Below are 21,107 nucleotides of genomic sequence, written 5' to 3'. Positions count from 1 at the left end.
ATTTGTCCAGAGTTAATACAGTTTTATAGATGAGTTTGAAGGTTTCATGCTGATTTGGTCGTAGCTTCCGAGTTAAATGACAAAAACGTATGGAAATTTTATTTTTTATAATTGTTTTTTTTCGTCAGTTTGTAATTTTATGTTTGGTTTGATTAATGTCTTTTCGTATCCGTTGATTGTATTATATTTAATATACTACAATCGAAGAATGATATTCGTACGAACCGCATATGTTAATGGAACTATTGTCGAATGTATTAGTAAGCATATAACATGTATTTGAAATAGGAAAACAATATTAAACAAAAGAAAATAGTCTTTATGGAGATGAATGTTATACTGTGTTGAAGTGGTGAAAAGGATATTGTCATACGCATGACAGTTTTATCATCATATCTCTCTTTGGAAAGTATAAAGTAGGTTCCACTCAATATCTCTATCAAGAGGACGCACAGAATTTGTAAAATAATTTTGTTAGGATAAAATTTAATATTCAGCAGCTCTCTTTATCAAACAAAATTAATGGAAAGAATCTGTGTATATAAACCGAAGTTTGATAATTCAATTGGGTTTAAAACTAATTTAAATTTATTTTTGTAATTTATGAAGGCCAAAATTGCTGAGTGTGTTACACGTTTTTCTTTTTATTTCTTTGAAGTCTTCCTTGGTGTAATAGGGAATACAATTATGGATCAAAGGCATGTTTGGTTGGTATAATATTTACGAGTTTTGCCAACAAATGCCTTAATTGTTTTTACAACACATGCTATATAGATCTATTAAAAGTATATAATCTACTGTTGAATATTTTAAAATGACAATGAAAGTTTGATTTTTGAACTGTTAATTCAAAATTATTCGACTATCTGTATTTGTTCAAAATAAAATATAAAACTTAAATGATGTTTACGATTCTATAATGTGCCCTCAAGATGCATGGTACAAATTTGTTTCCATCTAATGAAAATGAAGGCATGAAAACAAAACAGCAGTAGGTAAAACAAATGACACACGTCAAAGTAATTATTTCTCTTCGGTTAGTAATTCTCAATTGAAAACAAACGTGAAATGAATGAAATCAGTGAGTATGGAGATTTTAACCACCAGCTGGTTTATACGATGCCGCATCATGATAAATTTTTATGAACATAAAAGTAATTTTTTTAAATAAATTTAAATAAATTTTGCTTTTAATTAAACATAAAAAATAAATAAACAGTATTGCAAGTTATATTAGGCAAAAAAAAGTTGCTTAGGAATTTTTTCTCTCTGCTGTGCGCACATTCATCTTTAAAAAAAGGATTAAAACAAAGATAACATAAATAGCATTTTTATCATTAAAAGTTTTAATTAGAATATAGATTGTATACGTGGTTAAGTCTAACAGATTTTTATTTTCTAAAAGTCTAACAGTCTAGCAGATTTTTTTTTCTAAAAGTCTGACGAAATGTTAAAAATACTATTTTATTGAATATACATATCTTCTGTTAAAAATACTGTTAAAACATATCTTCTGTTTTTTTTTTTAACATTTGCAATGAATATTTTGTTCTTCTTAATAAGTTATTTGATGAAATTAATTTTTGACTTCCACGAAGTTTTTAATTATGAAATATGAATGAAATTAATCAGCAGGTGCGAAACTATGTAAATATTAAGTTGTTAAATAAAAAAGAAGAATTGGAGTATTTGGTTGAAGGGAAATGAATAATAGAAAAAGAAATGAATTTGGTTGCGTTTGTGGGAAAAGAAGAAAGTAGATTCCTTGTAAAATGGAAATAGGGAATAGAAAAATGATGTAGGGGGTTGGTTGGTCACTTGGTCCACTAGGCTACCTAAACTAAACTAAAAACCAAAACCACCCTTCGGATTCCCTTTTACCATCACCCAACCAAACCAAACCATGGGTGAGAGTGAGTGAGTGAAACCATAAACCAAAACCCGTGACTCAGCCCACTCTTCCTTGGCCTAACCACGAACCAAACCTCTCTCTCTCTCTCTCTCTCTCTCTCTCTCTCTCTCTCTCTCTCTACTTTCTATCAATGGCATCTCAGCACCACGATGCCGTTTTCCGCGAAGAAGACATGGACGACGACGACGACGAGTCTCAGGAGGACGAAGAGTTCGAAGAAGACGACGACGTTTTGGCCGCCGACGATGAAGAAAACGAGCGCTCACCATCCACCGCTCTCGCCGTCACCGTCGCCGTACCCGGTTCCGCCATCTCAAACGGCGGAGCCGCTCCACTCTCGACGTCCACCGCCACCACCATCGTTATCGGCGACTCTTCCGATCCGAAGAGGCGGCGCTTGGAGACAATCGAGGAGAAGAAGCCGCTGGACGACTCGCGGCGGCTGTTCCAGCGGCTGTGGACCGACGAGGACGAGATCGAGCTACTGCAAGGGTTCCTGGACTACACCTCTCAGCGAGGATCCTCTCACCACAACGACACCGCTCTGTTCTACGACCAAATAAAGTCGAAGCTCCAACTCGATTTCAACAAGAACCAGCTGGTGGAGAAGATCCGAAGGCTGAAGAAGAAGTACCGAAACGTCGTCAACAAGATTGGCTCCGGCAAGGAATTCTCCTTCAAGAGCGCGCACGATCAAGCCACCTTCGAAATCTCTCGCAAGATCTGGACCAGCGTGGCTCCAATCGGCGAAAATTCCTTGGACGACGACGAAATCAACCCTTGCGCCAACCCTAACCCTAGCCCCCACCCTAACCTTAATTTTAGCCCTGTAATTCACAAGAACGAAACGATTTCCAGGAATTCGGCGGAGAAAAAAACACCGAAACGCTCCAGACCTCGATCGGCGGTGAAAGTGGAGTCAATCGATGGATCGGCGTCGAACAGAGATCATAATTGTACTAGCAATGCTACAGCTACGGGTACTCCTACTGCTACCGCTACTAACACTACTGCTGCTGCTGCTACTGCTACTACTATTAACAATTGTAACAGTGGTTATAGCAAAAACATACCGAGTTTGATTGAGGAGACCGTGAGGAGTTGTTTGTCACCGGTGTTGAGGGAGTTGATGGGAGCGATGGGAGGGGGAGCGTTTGGGGGAAGAGGTTCGTTGAATTTAAACCCTTTGGCTTCGATGAATTTAAGTTATGGTGGTGGAGAATTGGTGGATGAGAAATGGAGGAAGCAACAGATATTGGAGTTGGAGGTGTACTCGAAGCGGTTGGAGCTGGTGCAGGATCAGATCAAGGCCACCATGGAGGAGTTGCGGTCCAGTGGAGGAGGTGGAGGAGGAGGCTGAGCAAGCACGCCTTTTACTTTGTTCTTCGTTTCCTTTTTGTAGTGAGTGATTGGAGTTCTCCTCTTCATCTTCACTTCATCACACCAAGATTTGCCTCGTAATTTGCTTCATACTCATAGCTTAGCACTTAGCTAGTAAGTAGTGAGTAAGTGTTAACTAGTGTTTTATTTTTCGCTGATTCGGTAGAGCATTTGTCAATTAAAATAAAATGTCTTAAATTTTAGTCGTTTTTATGTTCCTTCATTTTCAATCCTCTCAATACATGTACAGAACAGATTCAAATAATTGGTGCGGAGTGATGGCTTTGAACCATTCTATGTTGTAAAAGATGCAAATCTAGTGCCTTCTTATTATGGTTTCCACGCTCTCATTTCATCTTCCTTTCGTATTCCATGGATTGTCAAATATGGCATTTTAATATCTGAAAGAGATTCTACCATGTTCTGTGCCAATTCTTGAATAACAACAAAACAATGTGTGTCGCAAACCATTTCTCCAATTCAACCGTAGTGGAATTGTCTATTCATATATGATTGGAGCTGGAAGCTCTTTGAATCTTGGATGCAGAACCCGTCTCATATGGGGTCTGTTTGTATCTCTGATCACCAACAACGATCGTTTCTGGCTGTAGTTATTGAATGTTCAGTTATTTTTGGGCCAAATCATCAAATCAATCCCTCCAACTGCTATAATCTGTCAATTTGGAGTTTGAAATCCATAATTATTGATCATTTTAATAATTAGGGTATTTCTACATGTAATAGCAGATCATAAGTTTAAAATATGCTCATGCATTATAAAATTTAAGTTGCTGAATTATATAAAAAAATTATCTTAAAATATGAGAATAAAATATTAAGGGTCCGTTTGGATGGAAGAAATTGGATTTGTGAGGATTAGAGAGAATGAGAGATTATTGGATTGAAAGATGATAAAGTGGATTTGTGAGGATTAGAGAGAATGAGAGATTATTGGATTGAAAGATGATAAAGTGATGTAATAGGTGGAAAGAAATTTATAATTTTTTTAAAATATGTAAAATATAAATTTATAAATTTATCTTTATTATTAAAATATATTTAAATAATAAATTATGATATATATATATATATATATATTCTTTTAGGTTTCAAGTACTATCAAATATTATTTTTTTAGGTTTCAACTACACAACTCTAACCACCAAGATCTAACCTGAAAAATAAATAAAAAATATAAATATAAATTTTTAAAAATTAAAAAAACTAATAAAAGAAGAAACACATTAAAATAATCGAATTTTCTATGCAATTCAAATGCAAGGAGAATCGATTCTCAATAATACCAAAGAGAACAAAATCGATTGTGGATATTTTACATAGACATAAAAATCGATCGATCGATTGTCTTAAGTTATACTTTGAGATTTCAAAGTTTTAACATGTCAATGAGATTTCAAAATTAAAATTAACAAGATATTTATGTAAAATAGTTATATTTACTTGGATCACCTCTCATCTTTACATATTTGAAAGGACCCGACTCTTCCTTCCATCTGCACTTCTCCAAAAATCTTAATGAAAATTGAAAAAACATCCACTTATACATTACTAGAAACAAATACTGTTTAAAGGAAAAATTGTAAAATACTGTACCATAATGAAATCTATAAACAGTAAATTAAAGCAATGGAAATCACCTTAATATCAAATTCATCTTTCATACAACTGTTAACCCTTGAATTTGGTGAACATTAATTTAGTTGTCAATTAATGATTTGACCAGCGTTAGGGATTAAAGTAATTAATAGGTCAATTTCAGAGTTCAAACTGCGCTTTCTTTGAATGATACGAGGAATTAAAGTAGATTCTGATTTTACAAGTAAAATTTATTTATTTGTTGAGATTCTTTTAGGACAAACATAATAAATGTTTTCAAGACAACGGTTAAAATATTATTATTATTATTACATGAGTAAGTGTTCTTCACATAATTTCATCGCAATGCGATCTTCGTTGTAACTTTCAATAATTTTATTATTATTATTATTATTAATGCTCTGGGTGTAGTAGTTGGCATGCCATTATTTAAATGGTTTGGAAATGGTAAGCATCCGTTAGTTCTGACTGGATGATTCCGTTGAGTTTGATTAACTTTCCAACTTTTCTGTGAGAAAAATAGGTGAAAAAGCAAAAGAAGAAGGTTGTTTGCTGAAATTCACGCAATGATTAATTCATCCCTTGGCCACTATTTCTTTTCGGCAAAGATTTTTCATCGCACAGACTCACTTCACCAAACAATAATAACAAGTAATGATGCCAATCATGTGGCCAAAGGGAAAAATACTAAAAAAACTGGGAAAGAATTATCAATTTTGAATGTAAAAGAAGTTTACGCAAACTCCTTGACAATTGATGACGGCTAAGTCAACAGGATTAATTCATAATTAAAGATTATTTAATATAATTTTAAACATGAATCAACCTCCTAATTTGACTCATTAAGGTAATATAAATAGTAGGTACGTCATTATCTACAGTACTCTGACATCCGAGTGCTAAAACGTTGGAGTGCCTTCTACCGATATCATCCCTGCCTGTGAAACCAAACAACCGAGTGAAGAAAGACGAAACAGAAAGCTTGAAACATCGATGACCGACCGAAGATAGAAACAGGAGAAATCGTTCTAGGTCGTAAACCCGTTCGAGAACAAAAATATTGATGCTTTAATAAAAAAGTTTAATTTCGAGAAAAAAATCATGGCAATTATATAATCGTTGGCTTGTTGATCAGTCTTAACAGGATTAATAAAACAATATATTTCTTTAAATTTAAAAATTTAAAATATGATTTTAGTCTCTCGTAATAGTTAGGTTGAATGAGGGGGTGGAGGAAGAAATTGGGGAGTGCAGGAAGAAAGAGGCGACCGAAATTAAAGTGATGAGAAGAAGCTGAGAAGAAGCCCAGAGAGAGTTTTTTTTTTTTATCAGCAAGAAGCCCAGAGAGAGTAATATTATTGGAAGGAAGAAGAGGAAAATTAGAAGATAATTAAAAAAAATAGAAAAGAATGCATACCTTATCCAAGAGGAAGGGCATATACTATGGTTATTCTCGTCTTCTCCTCCACAGAAGAACCAACCGTCGCTCACGGCTGGCTCTACCTTTCAACTAACAATGGCTTGTGTAACTCCACCACCACCTTTCTCTCTCCATTTCTCAACCTTCTCCCTCAAATCCAAACACAAACCTCATTCTCTTCCTTCTCTCTTCGCCAAATCCTTCTCCAAACCCCGAAAACTCACCGTTAACTCCATCGACGTCTCAAAGGAAGACACCGCGCCCACGCCGACGCCCACGCCGGCGCCGGAACCAGTAGCAGAGAACTTGGACTCGCGGCGGCTGGAGGAGAAATTCGCGGTTCTGAACACTGGCATCTTCGAGTGCCGGTCGTGCGGGTATAAATACGACGAGGCGGTGGGCGATCCTTCGTATCCGCTTCCCCCGGGGTTCCAGTTCGAGAAGCTTCCAGACGATTGGCGGTGTCCGACGTGCGGGGCCGCACAGAGTTTCTTTGAGAGCAAGAGCGTTCAGATCGCAGGGTTTGCGCAGAACCAACAATATGGACTCGGGGGAAATTCCCTGACCTCGGGTCAGAAGACCATCCTTATATACGGCACTTTGTTGTTGTTCTTCGCGCTCTTTTTGAGTGGTTACTTCCTACAATAGTTTCTCTTCAACCGCCTAAGGTAACTTTTTTTTTTCTATGAAGAAGGGTTATGTTGGATTGGATTGGATTATGTATTTATAGATGAAGGGTTATGTGAATGTATGTATGTATGTAGTCACTACTCACTACTAAGAATGTGCTCTTCCTCTTTCTTTGCTATTGTTTTGGGTGCAAGCTAGCCCAAGCTTTTCTCGCTTTGGATGAGTTATACAATTCCTATTGTATCAATTGAACACCACTTTCTTATCAGATCATCTTAAAAGGTGTAAAGTGTTATTACTTCCTTCTTAGATGCTATTGAGGCATACAACACATACATCATCACAAGGAGTATGTGTAGTTTTTATGGGTACTTGCAGGGTTTTTCTTTTATGATATATCAAGCATCGTAAACGTTTTTTCAGTTAATTACTTTTTCAGGCATCATTGTATCAATTTTCTGTTAATCGTTCAATTTGATAATTCTAGACAACTATAAATATTTGTCCTTGATGATTCTTATTCATATAACTTTATCTTCTTATATAAAGACACTGGAAAGGACTACAATGTTTTGTGCTTCCGAGTCCACATCGCGATCAGAGAATGGTTGCTACTAGAACACAACAGAACTAAAGATAAATTTGAAATAATTTTATTAATAAAAATCTAAAAATTGAGTCCAAGAACTAATTTATCGGGATACTTAAAATCACTGTATTTAGTTAGTGATAATAGATTTGTCTTAAATTTTGTGTTTTATTTTTTCAATATATCCCGTGTTATTTATGACACTCTTTACTTTTTCAATTCCTTTAATCTTTCTCATTTTTAACATTTTTTTTATTTACAGGCACGTGAATAGTGAAAATAAAGTTTTCAAAATGTTTTTTAAATAATACGAAGTTTCATATTAAAAAAAGCACATTTGTGTATTCTACTTATCATGTACGGAACTAAGGAAAACCCTTCATAATCGAAGATAGTTATGTGTAAAAAATTAATACATAAGATATCCTAAATTGATTTTTATAGAAAAGATCAAGCCTAGTCTCTAATTTAATTTTAACATTATAACCAGAGTGTTATACATGTAAATTTTTAATACTTCAACAAAAACGAAATAAACTTGGTCGGCCAAATTCCTTCTTCAGAAATCGTTGAGCTGGTGTTAAAGTCAATCCAATTAGACTATCGTCTATTGACTTCACTGAAAAAATAGATAACACTCAGAATAATATAAAGTTATTTTATACTCTAATCCAATCATAAATCATCATAACTCCTGAATCTACCAACTTTTACCACAATTACACTCTAAATCACAATTTTTTTTAATTGATTGACAAATTTTACAGTATAGCATTTTTAACTCATAATATTTTAAAATCTGATTTTTAAACTACAAATTTACGATTGTCTATTAAAGTGGGGTGTTGTACATGATAATACAAGTGCCACTGAGCGCAGCGGGATTTATACATGCTACCCTACTCATAGCAATTACAAGTTTTTACAATATTTGAGTATTTGTTTAGAGTTTGAAAAGCAAGAATATTGTGAATATACTATAGCTTGCCCACCTTTCCAAGTGCCCGTGTCTAGGGAAGCCAGGTCGCAATTCTTTGCAGGCTGTAGCACCTTCACAGCAGCAGATTTACTTGAGTGTTATCCAAACCAAAGCTTTGATAAGAAGCATTTGTCTGCCTATTGCATTTGCATTTTGATGGTAAATGATTTCCGTAGGGATGAGCACCAATTTGAGGAACAGCCCAAGGAATGGAAGAGGGCACTTGGGTGACAAGGCAAATAAACTCCACAACAATCACTATTGATTACCGTACTCTGGCATATCTTGGGGTTGCCGACTTCTAACTTGGTACACCTTCTTCATCTGCTTATTATCATAAGCTCCTCCAATTGCAACTTCTTGATGCCTAGCATATATTCCGTTCGTATCTGGTGCTCTAGTAATCCATTTTGGAGGCGGTATAGGAGGACCCAAAAATTGCTGTTGTAGATTAGTTGTTGGCCCTGAATTGGGTGGCCTCGATAACATCACCACAGGTGTCTTTGGTGGAGGCACTGCATGTGGCCTTGGTCTTGGGCCTTCCTCCATTGTCAAAGTATAGAACCCAGTTCTCCCGTTGTAGTACTGCTGTTCATGATGCTGTGACCTATCCTGTATCCTAAAATTCTGTTTGTCATTATGTCCACCATTGGATGAGACTGGATATCTAGGTCTAGTTATCATGCCCTGGTGATTGTAATGATGTCCGTAATAGCCACTTGTGTCCTCAGCATAATGTTTCCCAGGTCCAGAGGGTCCAGCTGATCTCAGCCCCCTGTTCATTGCATGATGGCCTGGAAGCTGCTCAGGGAATCCATATGGTGCGTTATTTGGTTTAATATTAAGGGAGTTCTTCACAAGACGATGTGCTGCTTCTCCCAGTTGAGGCCCAGCCATTGCTCCATGTAGCTGTGGTCTGTCGCATGCATCACACAAGAAAGGTAAGAGCTCTAACAAATTTCTATTTTAACACTCGCATAAAGACCATATTTCAGGCATGGAAAACTTCACGTGCTTAATTTAAATGGCATCGAGAACTTGTCAACTCAATATGGAATTTTCTAATTCTCCATAAGACAATTGCTTAAAGTAAATATTGATAATTTCCTAAAAAAATTGCCCACATACGGCAGCGAGTAATACCAGTACCACAACCACATTGAACTTTAAATGTCACTAGCAGCGGGGTTTATTTATCCAGACATAAATAATATGTAAAATTATACTACACCAATTTAATTACAAGTCAGGAGGAATAGATTCTAACCTTTCTCTGCCATGACGCCGACCACTATTTTCTTCGTGCCATAACACAGGAAAAGGTTTAATATCAATGGCTTTTAATATCTGCAAACATAACCAATGTAAAAGTAAATGAGACGTAATAACATTTAAGGTGTGTTCGGATAAAAGCTTAATTAAGCATTTGTTTAATGATAAAAAGGCTAATCCATAAGCCAGAGCAAAAAGCTTATTGAAATAAGTTAAAAAGGAGTTATGGCAGTCAAGCTACAGTAATAGTCTAAAAATAAAATCCACATTAATTCATTCAACAAGCCCCAACCCCACACAAACCTAAATAAATGAATCATGAAACTCCGTCCTTGAAAATGTCGAATGCTAAGAAAAATCATAATACCAACCTTTTTGGGCATTAGTACGCCATCGGGAGGTCTTGGAATATGTCTATGTTTACGAGGATTAAGATAAGTAACATTTCTGAAATTTGAAACACTCAACATGAGTTCGTCCATTGGTTTTAAGTATCAGAAAAGTGTAAAGGACAAAACTTACAAAACTTGATTAAACTCAATGTCTTGCAATCCCTTGACGGGAGAGGATACAATGGTTCTGAGCTCATTTCTTTCATACCACCAGAGGTGTCCATTCATACCATCACTGCTAACAAAGATTCCAAGACAATTACCAAACATATTTATGATTTTGACTGGTGACTATTACCAAACCATATTCACTAACCTAGCACTTGGGTCAATAGGTAAAGGAGTTCTATCATGCAGAGACAATTGACAAGAATATTGGTAATATGACAAGATATGTGGAGCCAACTTATGCGCTCTGCTGACATAAAGCAGATCAAGCATCTCACTATTTCGGAACTTTTCCTCCCCCTGCACATAAAAAGTCTGAATGAAATCAAGCACCCAGAAGCAAAACTTCCTCAGGTAAAAAATATAAAGTTAAAAGTGCTCCAGCTGAAACCAACAGATCTCAGAAGATGCACAACAAAGTGTCAGGGATAATTGTGCAAAGGAACAGTACTAAGAAAGGGTTAACTTATCACTTAACAATCAACTTCTTAGACTATTCATTCTTTGATGCAATTTCAAGTCCAAAATTTTTGGACCATTAATCTTTTACAGTTAGTCACAAACGTAATAGACTAGAAAAGTAAAAATAAAAAACAATTCCTGACCGTTAATGTGTCTTCAAGCTTGCTTGTGGCAGAAAGCAATTTTTTTTCTTCAATGAATGGCAACTTGGCAACACCCTGAAAAAATGCAAAAGTAAACTTAACCCGCACTTTATTATAAAGCATTAATATTAATAAAAAATTAATTCAGAGACGACAACATAAACTATATTACCTGCCATGCAAATCGTTTGCCATTCATATCAATCTCAAAATCTGTCAAAAAAGCAAAACAAGTAATTCTAGAAACTCTTTGAGATAGAGCAGAATAAGTCACTAACAATCAGGTGAGCTCACCAGCAGGGTAGAACTGAAGAATTGGTGATGAAGGATCAGTCATCAACTCCCTGTACTTTTTAGGCAGTGCACTTGAACTGTAAAAAGAACTTAACAAGCATCAGCACAGGATGCATGATATGATAGATCTAATGACAGGAAAGATGAAGAAACCTTGATGCAGGTAGGGTCCCCATTAGTTGATCAAATGGTTTAAATGGTTCTCCCAAGAAAAAAGTTATTTCCAGATCAGCTAGATCTTTAAGATCAGAAGCAAAAGGAGCATAATGGTATGGGTAGTACCTGAATGAACAAACAATAAGGACAAAAATTGAACAATATTAATGGGATGATAATTTCAACCAAACTGAAGGGGTTTCAAGTTTTTTTGAATCATCTTAAAGCCACTCAAACATAAAAAAGCAAGTATCCCAGCTCTAAAGTCCTTCAGTCCATATTATATATTAATAATTCTTTACAAAATCATGATTAGAAGTTCTTGCTAGCAAATATCTTGGGAGTGATAACACAATTTAATGAAACTCAATAGCTCTGAGTAACAATACAAGGTTCCGACAAAATATAAAGATGTAGGAAAACTTGCTAAAAGAACATATCTGAAGGAAAGCATTCTTCAAGCCACACCAAAGTATATTAGTACAATACAATTAAGAAAGAAAATAATCAACCAATAAAACTTTCGGATCATCTACCCACAGTGCCGAGAAGGAACACAAGATAGTGTAATTCACAATGAGGAATCGTTGTCACACAACAAAACGATGACCAAGCCTCCATTCTACTAAAACTGCGTATGAAAGGACAGTGGTACAAACATTGCTTTGGGTGCACTACAATTAAATGTTTACCTAAACAAACAAAATTTTACTAATAAAAAGTTTAAAACAATGATATTTAATTACTTAGGAAATAGTATGTTCATGTATTGCATGATAAAATGCATTTAGAAGTCATGGTTAGCAGTGTATAGGAAGTTGCACTTAAGTAATAGTACCATAGGAAATTTTCTCCACTGAGTCTATCAAGAGACTATATAAGGGTGATATGCAGAACCTATATAGTACACATTCTACTAAATACAGACACTCCATCATTTAAGGGATCAGGCCAAGGGTGGGTATATTTTCTCAGTATGAGTTTAAAAGTAAGTTTTTCACCAAACTGATTACAGTATAATATCACGCACTAAATTCTTAGAATTTGGGATAAGGCCTAACTAAAACCCAATAAAACTCTGCATGTAAGGTGAGGATTATCCAAGCTTAATAAGCTTTTAGTTAAGTCATATATCATGTCGACGTGGGGTTAAGCACCACCCTTGGAGCTGAAACTAAGGCAGATCCCATAGAGGCCACAATTAAGCCAGATTATCAATCTACTAACAGAAAATAGCAGGAATAGGTTCAAATATAAGATATTAACTAGTAAAAGAACAACTAACCATTGCCATGAGCAGACACCCTGGTAGTAATACCGACAAACCCAACAAAGGCCTTCTACATATTTCAAGACCTACAAGGAAGACCAAGACTATCAGCTATCTTCTATGAAAACCATAAATTATAAGGGTTGGGTAAAAATGGCCATCAACAAGGAGAAAAAAACAAATTAAATCCAACACACCACCCAAGCAATTCATGGGGACAAATATTCAAGGGTGTGAGACCCTTGTCCCCTCATGAACATAACATATTGAGGAACTGCAGTAGCAAACAACCTCTTTTTGTGAAACACAGACTGATAATAACATCAAGATTTCAAGACACATAAATGGCATGTGCCTAACATCTCATTTAAAAATAAAATTGTAACAGTATGAGCCTAGCGTATCATTTAAAAAGAAAAGGAGTAGTTTTGGTGTTCTTTGGTTTGACAAAATTGTTTTCTACTTTTTATTTCTGTTTTCACTTCTACTTACAAAAATGCCACCTTCTTTTCACTTTGTTTCCTTTATAAAAAGTTTATATATGAAAATGCGAAAAAAGAAATCCAAAAAACAGGAAATCATGTGAAAATATGGCAACATGTTTGTAATTAACCATGAAAATAGAAAACAATTTGAAAAAGTAAGCAGGTCGTTATAAGCTCATTTAAGGAGTTTCTGAAAGTGAAATATGTTATTGTCAATAGTATGTTACTTAAAAGTTTTCGCACTGAAAAACTTTCTTAGGCATTGAATTTTTAAAATTTTCCATTATAAACCATGACTGTGTATAGTAAGGAAGGTCACAACAAATAATGCCAAGAATACTGACAGCACATACTGTATCTTTCTTGATTTTGTCAATCTCCTCCAGATCCAATGCACCAAATTTTTCTGCATAATACCTTTCCTTGTATCCAGGCTCTCCTAAATTAACCTGAAAAAATAACAAACACTATGTAGTTAATTAAAATTCACATAATATTGGATTTCATGTGGTCCGACATAGGCCAAGTTTCCCATTTAGGGATCACTCTTGATATGAATTGTATCAGACCAAAATCAAATACACAACTCCTAAGATCCAAGATCTTTTAGCAACTTACAACAAACAAAAGAAACATTTAATTTAAAAAAGAAAAATTCTAGTTGTGAAAGTGATCGTTCTCATCAGTAGTTCCCCCACTAAAAGAGAACGCATTGAAGTTGTTTCAGGCACTACCTACAGCGTGTAAGTATAAACCCTACGACATGGCTACTAAAATTTATCAGAATTCCCCTCAACTGGTTAGTTATAAATGCAACAACGCAAACTGCAAGTAATTTCAAACACTGCAGCCTTACTTCCCAAAGTTGTCAAAGTAGTAGACCCTATAGGATAGAACAAAAGAGGTACCTGTTATATATAAAATTATTAATTATATAGAAGAATATATGTGTACATACAAAACTAACACGAGAAAAACAAGACCAAAATAACATTCATAACTACTATTTTAGAATCTTAGAGTTACTACAAGCTTTACAAGGCTTCCTAACAAGAATTTTATAAGCACCATGCCACACACAGACCAGCTGGGCAGAAAAAAAATTCTGCACAACCACAAACCACCAGACAACAGAAATGGAGGAAGCTAGCAATTGCAGAAGCAATCCGCCCAGACTTCATTCACACATAAGCAGACGAACCAAAAATTCAATCACAAAATGACATACATCCCAGCAAACGTTTAATCACACAAAAGTTGCTATTGGAAAGCCACCTTAATATTGACCACTTTGGGGGGAAGCTTTAATTGAAGCTTTGAGGGGTGTTTAGTCTCACAGAGTAGTTGCATTGCCCTAGAGAAATGAAAATAGAGCCTATAAAACTTGGTCAATCCTTATCTCATAAGTTTGTGAGATTGAGTCAGACCTTAATTTAAATTCTTAAAAAGGTGTGATTTTACAGCAAGCCCAGCATATTGAGTTCTGAGCTGGAATTATGGTAACTTGGAAAGCCTTCCACAAAGACAGAACCATACAACTCAGTAAGTTAGCAGTCAGAAGACAAGTCTGATTATAATAATTCTATGTAAAAACTAATCACCCATCACAACCCACAGACATGCTACCCTCAATGTATGTTTGGAAGCCACTAGAATTACTGTGGTTTCGGGTCCAGAAAAGTCAGTGAGGTTCCCAAACATAAGTTTAAAAAGTCAGTAAAAAATACTAAATTCAAGCCAAATGCTTAAAATTCAAGAAATAAATAGTTACTGAACCTTGTCTGAAACTGATGCCCGTGGTTCTTCAGGCATTTCTCCTCTTGCCCTAGCTTTCATCAGTTCATTAATTTCTGTAGCCTTAAAAAAATCAAATCAAAAGTAGTGTATATCAGGAAGTAAACTTCAAAACCACATTAAAGAGAATATATATATATATATATATATATATATATATATATATATATACCAATTGTCATCATCATATCAGAAATTAATCAAACACATTTGTGAATCACATCTCCCGGATGTAAAGTCTAATGTCACAACACAACCCACGTCAGAAATCATTTCAAAACAGTAGAATGAGAGAAAAGGAAACAAACAAATACAATAGTAACATGTTGGCATTGACTTGTGAACTTGCAGGTGGGTAACAAGTAACCACCCAGGTTGAGAGTCACGTGCTAAAGGGGAAACACAATACCTAGAACAATGGAACAAGGCTTAAGGAGTTGTCCTTTAGAACTTTATTGGATAAAGGTACCTGAAAATTCTGTACATCCTGACAAATATCTGCTCATCCATGAACTCTACTTAACAGTCATTTCCTATGTTCAACGGAAAATTAGAGAACAACTATGTTCCCACCAAAGTATGATACAGCAAGATCAAATGCTGCTTCAGATACAGTTTAAACCCCTTTTATAATTATTTAATTTGGGTAGAAGCCAAAGTTCCTCCATATATACTCAATATGACTTTAAATGATATAAAACAGCGTCATTTAGAAATGTGTTAAGTCATCTTCCCAAATAACTTAACTTCAAGTCAATTCAAATAGGAAACAAAAATCATGGATGAGGAAATAAAATTATGATCTCTCAGTTAGAAATTTTAAATAGTAAAAATAGGCCAACAAAATAAATGCAAAATGGAATGGTGTGAAATGAAGATTTTTCCACATCAACATTCACAGAAGAACTTTCTTACAATGCATCAAGCAAGCTATCCCATCTTAAAGTACATAATCATGAAAATAAGCAGATATGGCTATTATTGAACTTGACTAGTTCAAAACTCCCAAGTGTTCAGAAGTTTAAGAATCCATAATAATTATCCATTCCAAAGAGGGATAGTCAATACATAGAAATAACAATACCTGTTGAATGCGAACTCGTTTCTGAAATATTTGATCTTCGTGAACAGCAACAGACTGAATAAAATGTTCTACTCTCTCTAAGAAAACCTGGAATATTCAATGATATTCATATTACAACACTAATTTAAGAACCAAAAAACTCCAGATAGATGACTTAATAGATAAGACAATCAGTTGAAGGAAGATCAATGCTAAAAATGATCACGTCACATACCAGAACAACACATAAAAAAATGACAGACACAACTTAACTGAATTTCAGAAAAAAAAAACTTACCTCACCCGCTTCAGTAAGATAACCACCCATGGCAGTGAATTCCTTTCTGTAAATATGCATCAATAAGTTCACAGCTCCCTGAAACAGTAAAAAGATTATTAAAGAGAAGAGGTATATATGCAGGTAAAGTGCATAAGTTAAGCATGTTTAACCAAAAAAATATTTACAAAAAACTAGAAGCATATAGCACTGGCATACTTTTTGTTTCAAGCTACACCTCAATATAACATTGTGCCTTCCAAATGCTTACCTCACGTATCTCTAATGTTGGCATATGAGGAAGAAAGTCATTGCCAACAAAGAAGCATAGAAATACAAAATCATCCACTATGCGTTCAAAGTCAATCTCAAAAGGAGGGTTGGGGATCTCCATGTCATATTGCAAATAATCACGCAGCACCCAGATGTTAAGAAACTGTACATGCAAGGTTTTAGTTTCAAACGAAAAATCAGCAGAAAAGAAGAATGAATATTCAGCCTAACATGCTGGATTACAATATTGAACCTGATATTTCTTCTTGTGAACTGGGGTATCATCAACTGGATTCCAGTCCTCAGCTTTCTCACCTGGCTTACCACGACATTCAGCTGCAAAATGGCCAACTTGCCCACACTGAAAACACTTGTCTTGTTGTCCAGGGAAAGTGATTACCTGTTCACTCATGTAATTAATCATCAAGGCAATCTATCGGGATCAATGATCTAAAATCACCTAGACAGTTTGTATACTGCAAACTAACCTCCCTCAATATTGAGAAATGAACCTCATGTGTGGCTAAGGCCAACATAATCAAATCAGCATCCTGAATTAATGATCATATCAATGACATCACCATTTAAAAACTAAGGATTGGATAAAATGAAATTTTCTAAATCAGACAAAAACTCACCAATCCATACAAACAGTGACGAGTATTTGGATTAAATCCAGGAAGGTTACGCTGTGATCGTATGTATTCCATTATTTTATGTTCTCCCTCACCAGGAACATTTGAATCAGAAAGTATAACCTTAAAAAAAATACCCAATTTAGCTCCATAAATAAATATATAGAGACAATATTCTGAAAACAAGATATATACAATATGAGAAAAGAAAATAAACAGGATTAATCCTCAAGGAAGGAATGTGCAATGTTGAAAAGATCAAGGGTGCAAAGAATAAATAGCATAAGGTCAACCTTTGTATTTTGCCAGCCAGGGTTGTAATTTAATCTAGTCTGTATATAATACTGAAGAGCCACTGACAACACTGCCATAAATGGAGTGCCAGGGGTAATGACATTTGAGTCATAAGTCTCAGGCTTGTCTTTAGAAGACAAGAGTTCCATCTCACCCTCAAATTCTTCCCTGAGTCTTTCCTTTTCAGCTGCCTACAACATCACAATGTAACTCAATTTTTGTTATAGAAATAGCAGGAGATCATTGTAAATAGGAGTATGTCCGTGTTCTTACAGCCTCAGCTGCATCTTTTGCTGCTCGGAAACGCCGGGTTCGTTGCTGATTCATTTTGGCTCTTGGTGCAACACCGTCTGAAGGTGCAAGGAAAGTACATATGGAAAAAATGATTGGAACGAGGAAGAGAATCAAAGTCAAATCAGACATACAATAACATAACATTACAAACAAAAAAATTACAGCCTCTCAAAGAACTAATGCATTGATATTGGATTTGGATTCTTATCCAATATGATAAGCAAATCAAATGCATGTCTTGGTGTTCCATAATACTACATTGATGAGAAATGCAATGGTGAGAAAAAACTACATACCAATTGCGAGAAAAAGAAGCTTCCTTGGGCGAACCAATGAAAATAGATGGTCAATGTAGTCAAACATTATTTTGAATACATCCTCATAGGTAGCAGGTGCGGGCTGCATTTTAAAGATTAATCAACAACGAGCACTTCACAGAATAGAAATGTGAATTCACAAAAAGCACTTTCGTTTAGACACAATAAAGAAACTACAGATCCCAATCGTCATAGTCTAGTCAACTTTCTATAAGGTTTCACCCTGCTCATATGACCATGCATGATGCCTCCAGGAGCTCAGTTTACAGAGCCTCTAAATGCAACAAATTCTAAAACAAGTTTTCAACAATCAATTGACGAACATATGACCTCAACATCAATCCATACGAAGACTTGAAATTTGAAGTTGAAGCATAAATCTCAGAAGTTCACTACCGTAATTCTCCGCTCCTTTGGTCATTTCTATTAGGTTATCTACTATTTTTTTTAACCAATGAAGAAGACATTAATGCAATTAACAGAATAACAGGTCAATCGGTTGCAATATTTCGGAGTCGCGAAAACCGAATAATGGATTGAACGAAACTAGGAGGAGAAGCGAAGCATGCAGGTACCTTGCCGTCAGGGTGAAAACAGGGGTGAATGATGCCGTTCATGTCCAAGTACAAGTTGTCGAACTCCATGCCATTGGGATTAGGTTTAGAAACATCAACAGCGCCGCCGGCATCCTCCTCCACGACGTCGACGATCGAAAGCGGGTACCGATCCGCGAGCCACCGGTAAAACGCTGGCACTCCCATATTTCCGGCTCGGTTCGGCCCGGTTCGGGAACGACGAGAGAGAGGGAAAAAAATATGATAAAAATCAACAAGAGATGGAGATCTGTGTTGCCGTTTAATGTACGGGCGGCTGCGGTGGCCGCCTTATTTTATGAGACCAAAACGCCCCCGTTTAAGAGCGCCCTCTCGAACCGGTACCAGGCACGATTTCGGTTTTTTATGCTTCGGTTTGAGCATTAAACCGATCCAAAAATAAATCCTCAACATCTCTTATTTTTATGTTGAAAAGTATCTTATCTAAATTTTAGTTTTCTACTAAAAAAAACTAACATTCCGTACTTGTAATAGAAAAACATTTATATCTGTAATATAAATATTTTAAAATATAGCAATATCACCAATATAATCCACTTTACACAGTTAAATTAAGTTATTCTATCGTCACTAAACCTAGAGCACACAGGAATGCCAAACGGATAAGAATCTACTAAATTTAATAAAAATAAGCATTAATTCTAAGGTATATATATTTATTCATTGTACATTTATTATATAGACGCTTCCGCTATCCAATTTTTTTAGTTTTATTATTTATAGATATTTATATTTAATATTAAAATTAAATAAATAATATAATTATTTTCACATTTATATTAATAATATAAATTTATAATTTATTTTTATAAATATAAATCTACATGATAAATATATAGATATAATATTAACAAATTAAACTATAATATATATAAATATAAATCTCAATTTTATAAAGTTAAATTAAACTTAAATTTTATTTATTTAATAAATATCTAATAAACATGTTATTTTAAATATATTTTAATATTATTTTGCAAAATATAACTCAAAATTATTTACATTGAGATTAAACAGATATAATTAAAATTAATTCAATTCAATTTAGAATTACTGAATTTATGATATTGTATATGTATCCATATTTTTTATTTTTACTATTTATATATAATTATATTTAATATTAAAAATTAATAAATAAGGTTAATTATGTTTTTATCAAAATAAAAATATTATTTTTATTTTTATATACATATTTTAATTATATTTTTATATCATTTAATTATAAATTTATCATTTATTATATTTCTTATTTTGTTAAAACTCTTACATCAGGAGTCGTGTATAATACTCTCGGTTGTCAAAGTATAATTTTTCTTTGATTATCATAGATTTTAATGTCATATATGTGTTTTCTAGTAAATTCATACACAAATTTGCACACTATGGGACAATCATTTATATACTCTCAGTTGTCAAAGTATAATTTTTCTTTGATTATCATAAATTTTAATGTCATAGATGTGTTTTTTAGTAAATTCATACACAAATTTGCACACTATGAGACAATCATTTCAAAATGAACAATAATAGGTTGACATCTTTAGATAAGATTCAATTCATTTGACAATTGAATATATTATTATTTATTTAAAATTTTATTTATATTTATTAGAGATCTCACATACTATATAAATGGGTACAAACCTTATATTAGAAATTGATTTTGTAGAATTGAATTAGGTTTAAAGTTTACTTTTTGTTAATAATTTTTTTTTATTAAAAAACAATATTTTATTATTAAAAAAAGTTGTAGAACGAAAATGAGAAAAAAAAACTAATATCAAATCAATTTTTTTCTTTTTAAGATAGATCCAAAATAGACCGCTTTGTTTATGAAACTTGGAAGGAAGAATACCTATGCTATGTTAAAATACTAATGTTCTTCAAATGATATTTATTCATTATCATAATAATAAATCAAACTTGCAAATAATAATGATAAGTCATTTAAATGTGAGTATTATATTTGAATAATAAACACGAAGACTATGAGTATTATTTTTTAGTTTAATTAATAAACCAATGCACACAAAATAAATAAGAAAAATCAAATTGATTAAAATCTTTACCAAAATAAGATATGTACTTACAATATCTACTGAAATCAAATTTTAATCATGTTACATAAATTTTGAAATTTTTTTATGACATATTTTTAATCAAAGTATCTAACTCATTCCTTACGTGTTAAATAATTATTAATGTTGGTATGTTTATTGAAGTTGTTAAAACCCAAACCAATAAAAACATAGTTAAATATCAATGAAAAACACAAAAAATATTCGAAACTGAACTATTTTTAGATTTTTTTTTTAATATTTTCCTAAACCCATTAATTTAGTTTGGATTTTAGATTCAAAATAAAAAATGAACC

At 34.0% G+C, this 21,107-nt stretch overlaps 3 protein-coding genes across 3 annotated transcripts; 2 read left to right on the top strand and 1 right to left on the bottom strand.

Moving 5' to 3' along the window:
* Window positions 1-128: 128 nt before the first annotated feature.
* LOC137831774 (putative transcription factor At5g28040) lies at window positions 129-3,632 on the top strand. The gene has a single exon (XM_068639583.2). It carries the CDS (start codon window positions 2,043-2,045, stop codon window positions 3,270-3,272), a length of 1,230 nt encoding a protein of 409 aa, XP_068495684.1. The 5' UTR covers window positions 129-2,042; the 3' UTR covers window positions 3,273-3,632.
* A 2,673-nt stretch (window positions 3,633-6,305) lies between these two features.
* On the top strand, window positions 6,306-7,232 carry LOC137831775 (Rubredoxin-like superfamily protein). Its single transcript, XM_068639584.2, has one exon. It carries the CDS (start codon window positions 6,426-6,428, stop codon window positions 6,975-6,977), a length of 552 nt encoding a protein of 183 aa, XP_068495685.1. The 5' UTR covers window positions 6,306-6,425; the 3' UTR covers window positions 6,978-7,232.
* Window positions 7,233-8,351: 1,119 nt separating this feature from the next.
* LOC137831773 (5'-3' exoribonuclease 4) lies at window positions 8,352-19,170 on the bottom strand. The gene is made up of 22 exons (XM_068639581.1): window positions 18,692-19,170; window positions 18,096-18,198; window positions 17,779-17,855; window positions 17,505-17,696; window positions 17,215-17,334; window positions 17,065-17,127; window positions 16,830-16,976; window positions 16,575-16,739; window positions 16,325-16,402; window positions 16,048-16,134; window positions 14,946-15,026; window positions 13,523-13,618; window positions 12,700-12,770; window positions 11,412-11,540; window positions 11,259-11,335; window positions 11,137-11,177; window positions 10,965-11,039; window positions 10,508-10,659; window positions 10,322-10,426; window positions 10,171-10,246; window positions 9,795-9,874; window positions 8,352-9,443 (listed from the first exon to the last, which is right to left on the bottom strand). Exons 1-22 carry the CDS (start codon window positions 18,875-18,877, stop codon window positions 8,786-8,788), a joined length of 2,859 nt encoding a protein of 952 aa, XP_068495682.1. The 5' UTR covers window positions 18,878-19,170; the 3' UTR covers window positions 8,352-8,785.
* Window positions 19,171-21,107: the final 1,937 nt, after the last annotated feature.

This window comes from Phaseolus vulgaris, chromosome 6 (genome assembly GCF_051622355.1).
Source record: "Phaseolus vulgaris cultivar YP4 chromosome 6, ASM5162235v1, whole genome shotgun sequence".
NCBI classification, from domain to species: domain Eukaryota; kingdom Viridiplantae; phylum Streptophyta; class Magnoliopsida; order Fabales; family Fabaceae; genus Phaseolus; species Phaseolus vulgaris.
The sequence above is the reverse complement of the archived record's forward strand: the minus strand, read 5'-3'. Positions and strand labels throughout refer to the sequence as shown.

What these genes read in the sequence shown, in the direction of transcription:
- LOC137831775 (XM_068639584.2), top strand. Translation starts at nt 6,426, where the DNA reads ATGGCTTGTGTAACTCCACCACCACCTTTCTCTCTCCATTTCTCAACC.
- LOC137831774 (XM_068639583.2), top strand. Translation starts at nt 2,043, where the DNA reads ATGGCATCTCAGCACCACGATGCCGTTTTCCGCGAAGAAGACATGGAC.
- LOC137831773 (XM_068639581.1), bottom strand. Translation starts at nt 18,877, where the DNA reads ATGGGAGTGCCAGCGTTTTACCGGTGGCTCGCGGATCGGTACCCGCTT. An exon ending in GTTTTCACCCTGACGGCAAG is followed by an intron (nt 18,199 to 18,691) that starts GTACCTGCATGC and finishes TTTAAAATGCAG; the next exon opens with CCCGCACCTGCTACCTATGA. An exon ending in GGGCATCAGTTTCAGACAAG is followed by an intron (nt 13,619 to 14,945) that starts GTTCAGTAACTA and finishes TTATTTTTTCAG; the next exon opens with GTTAATTTAGGAGAGCCTGG.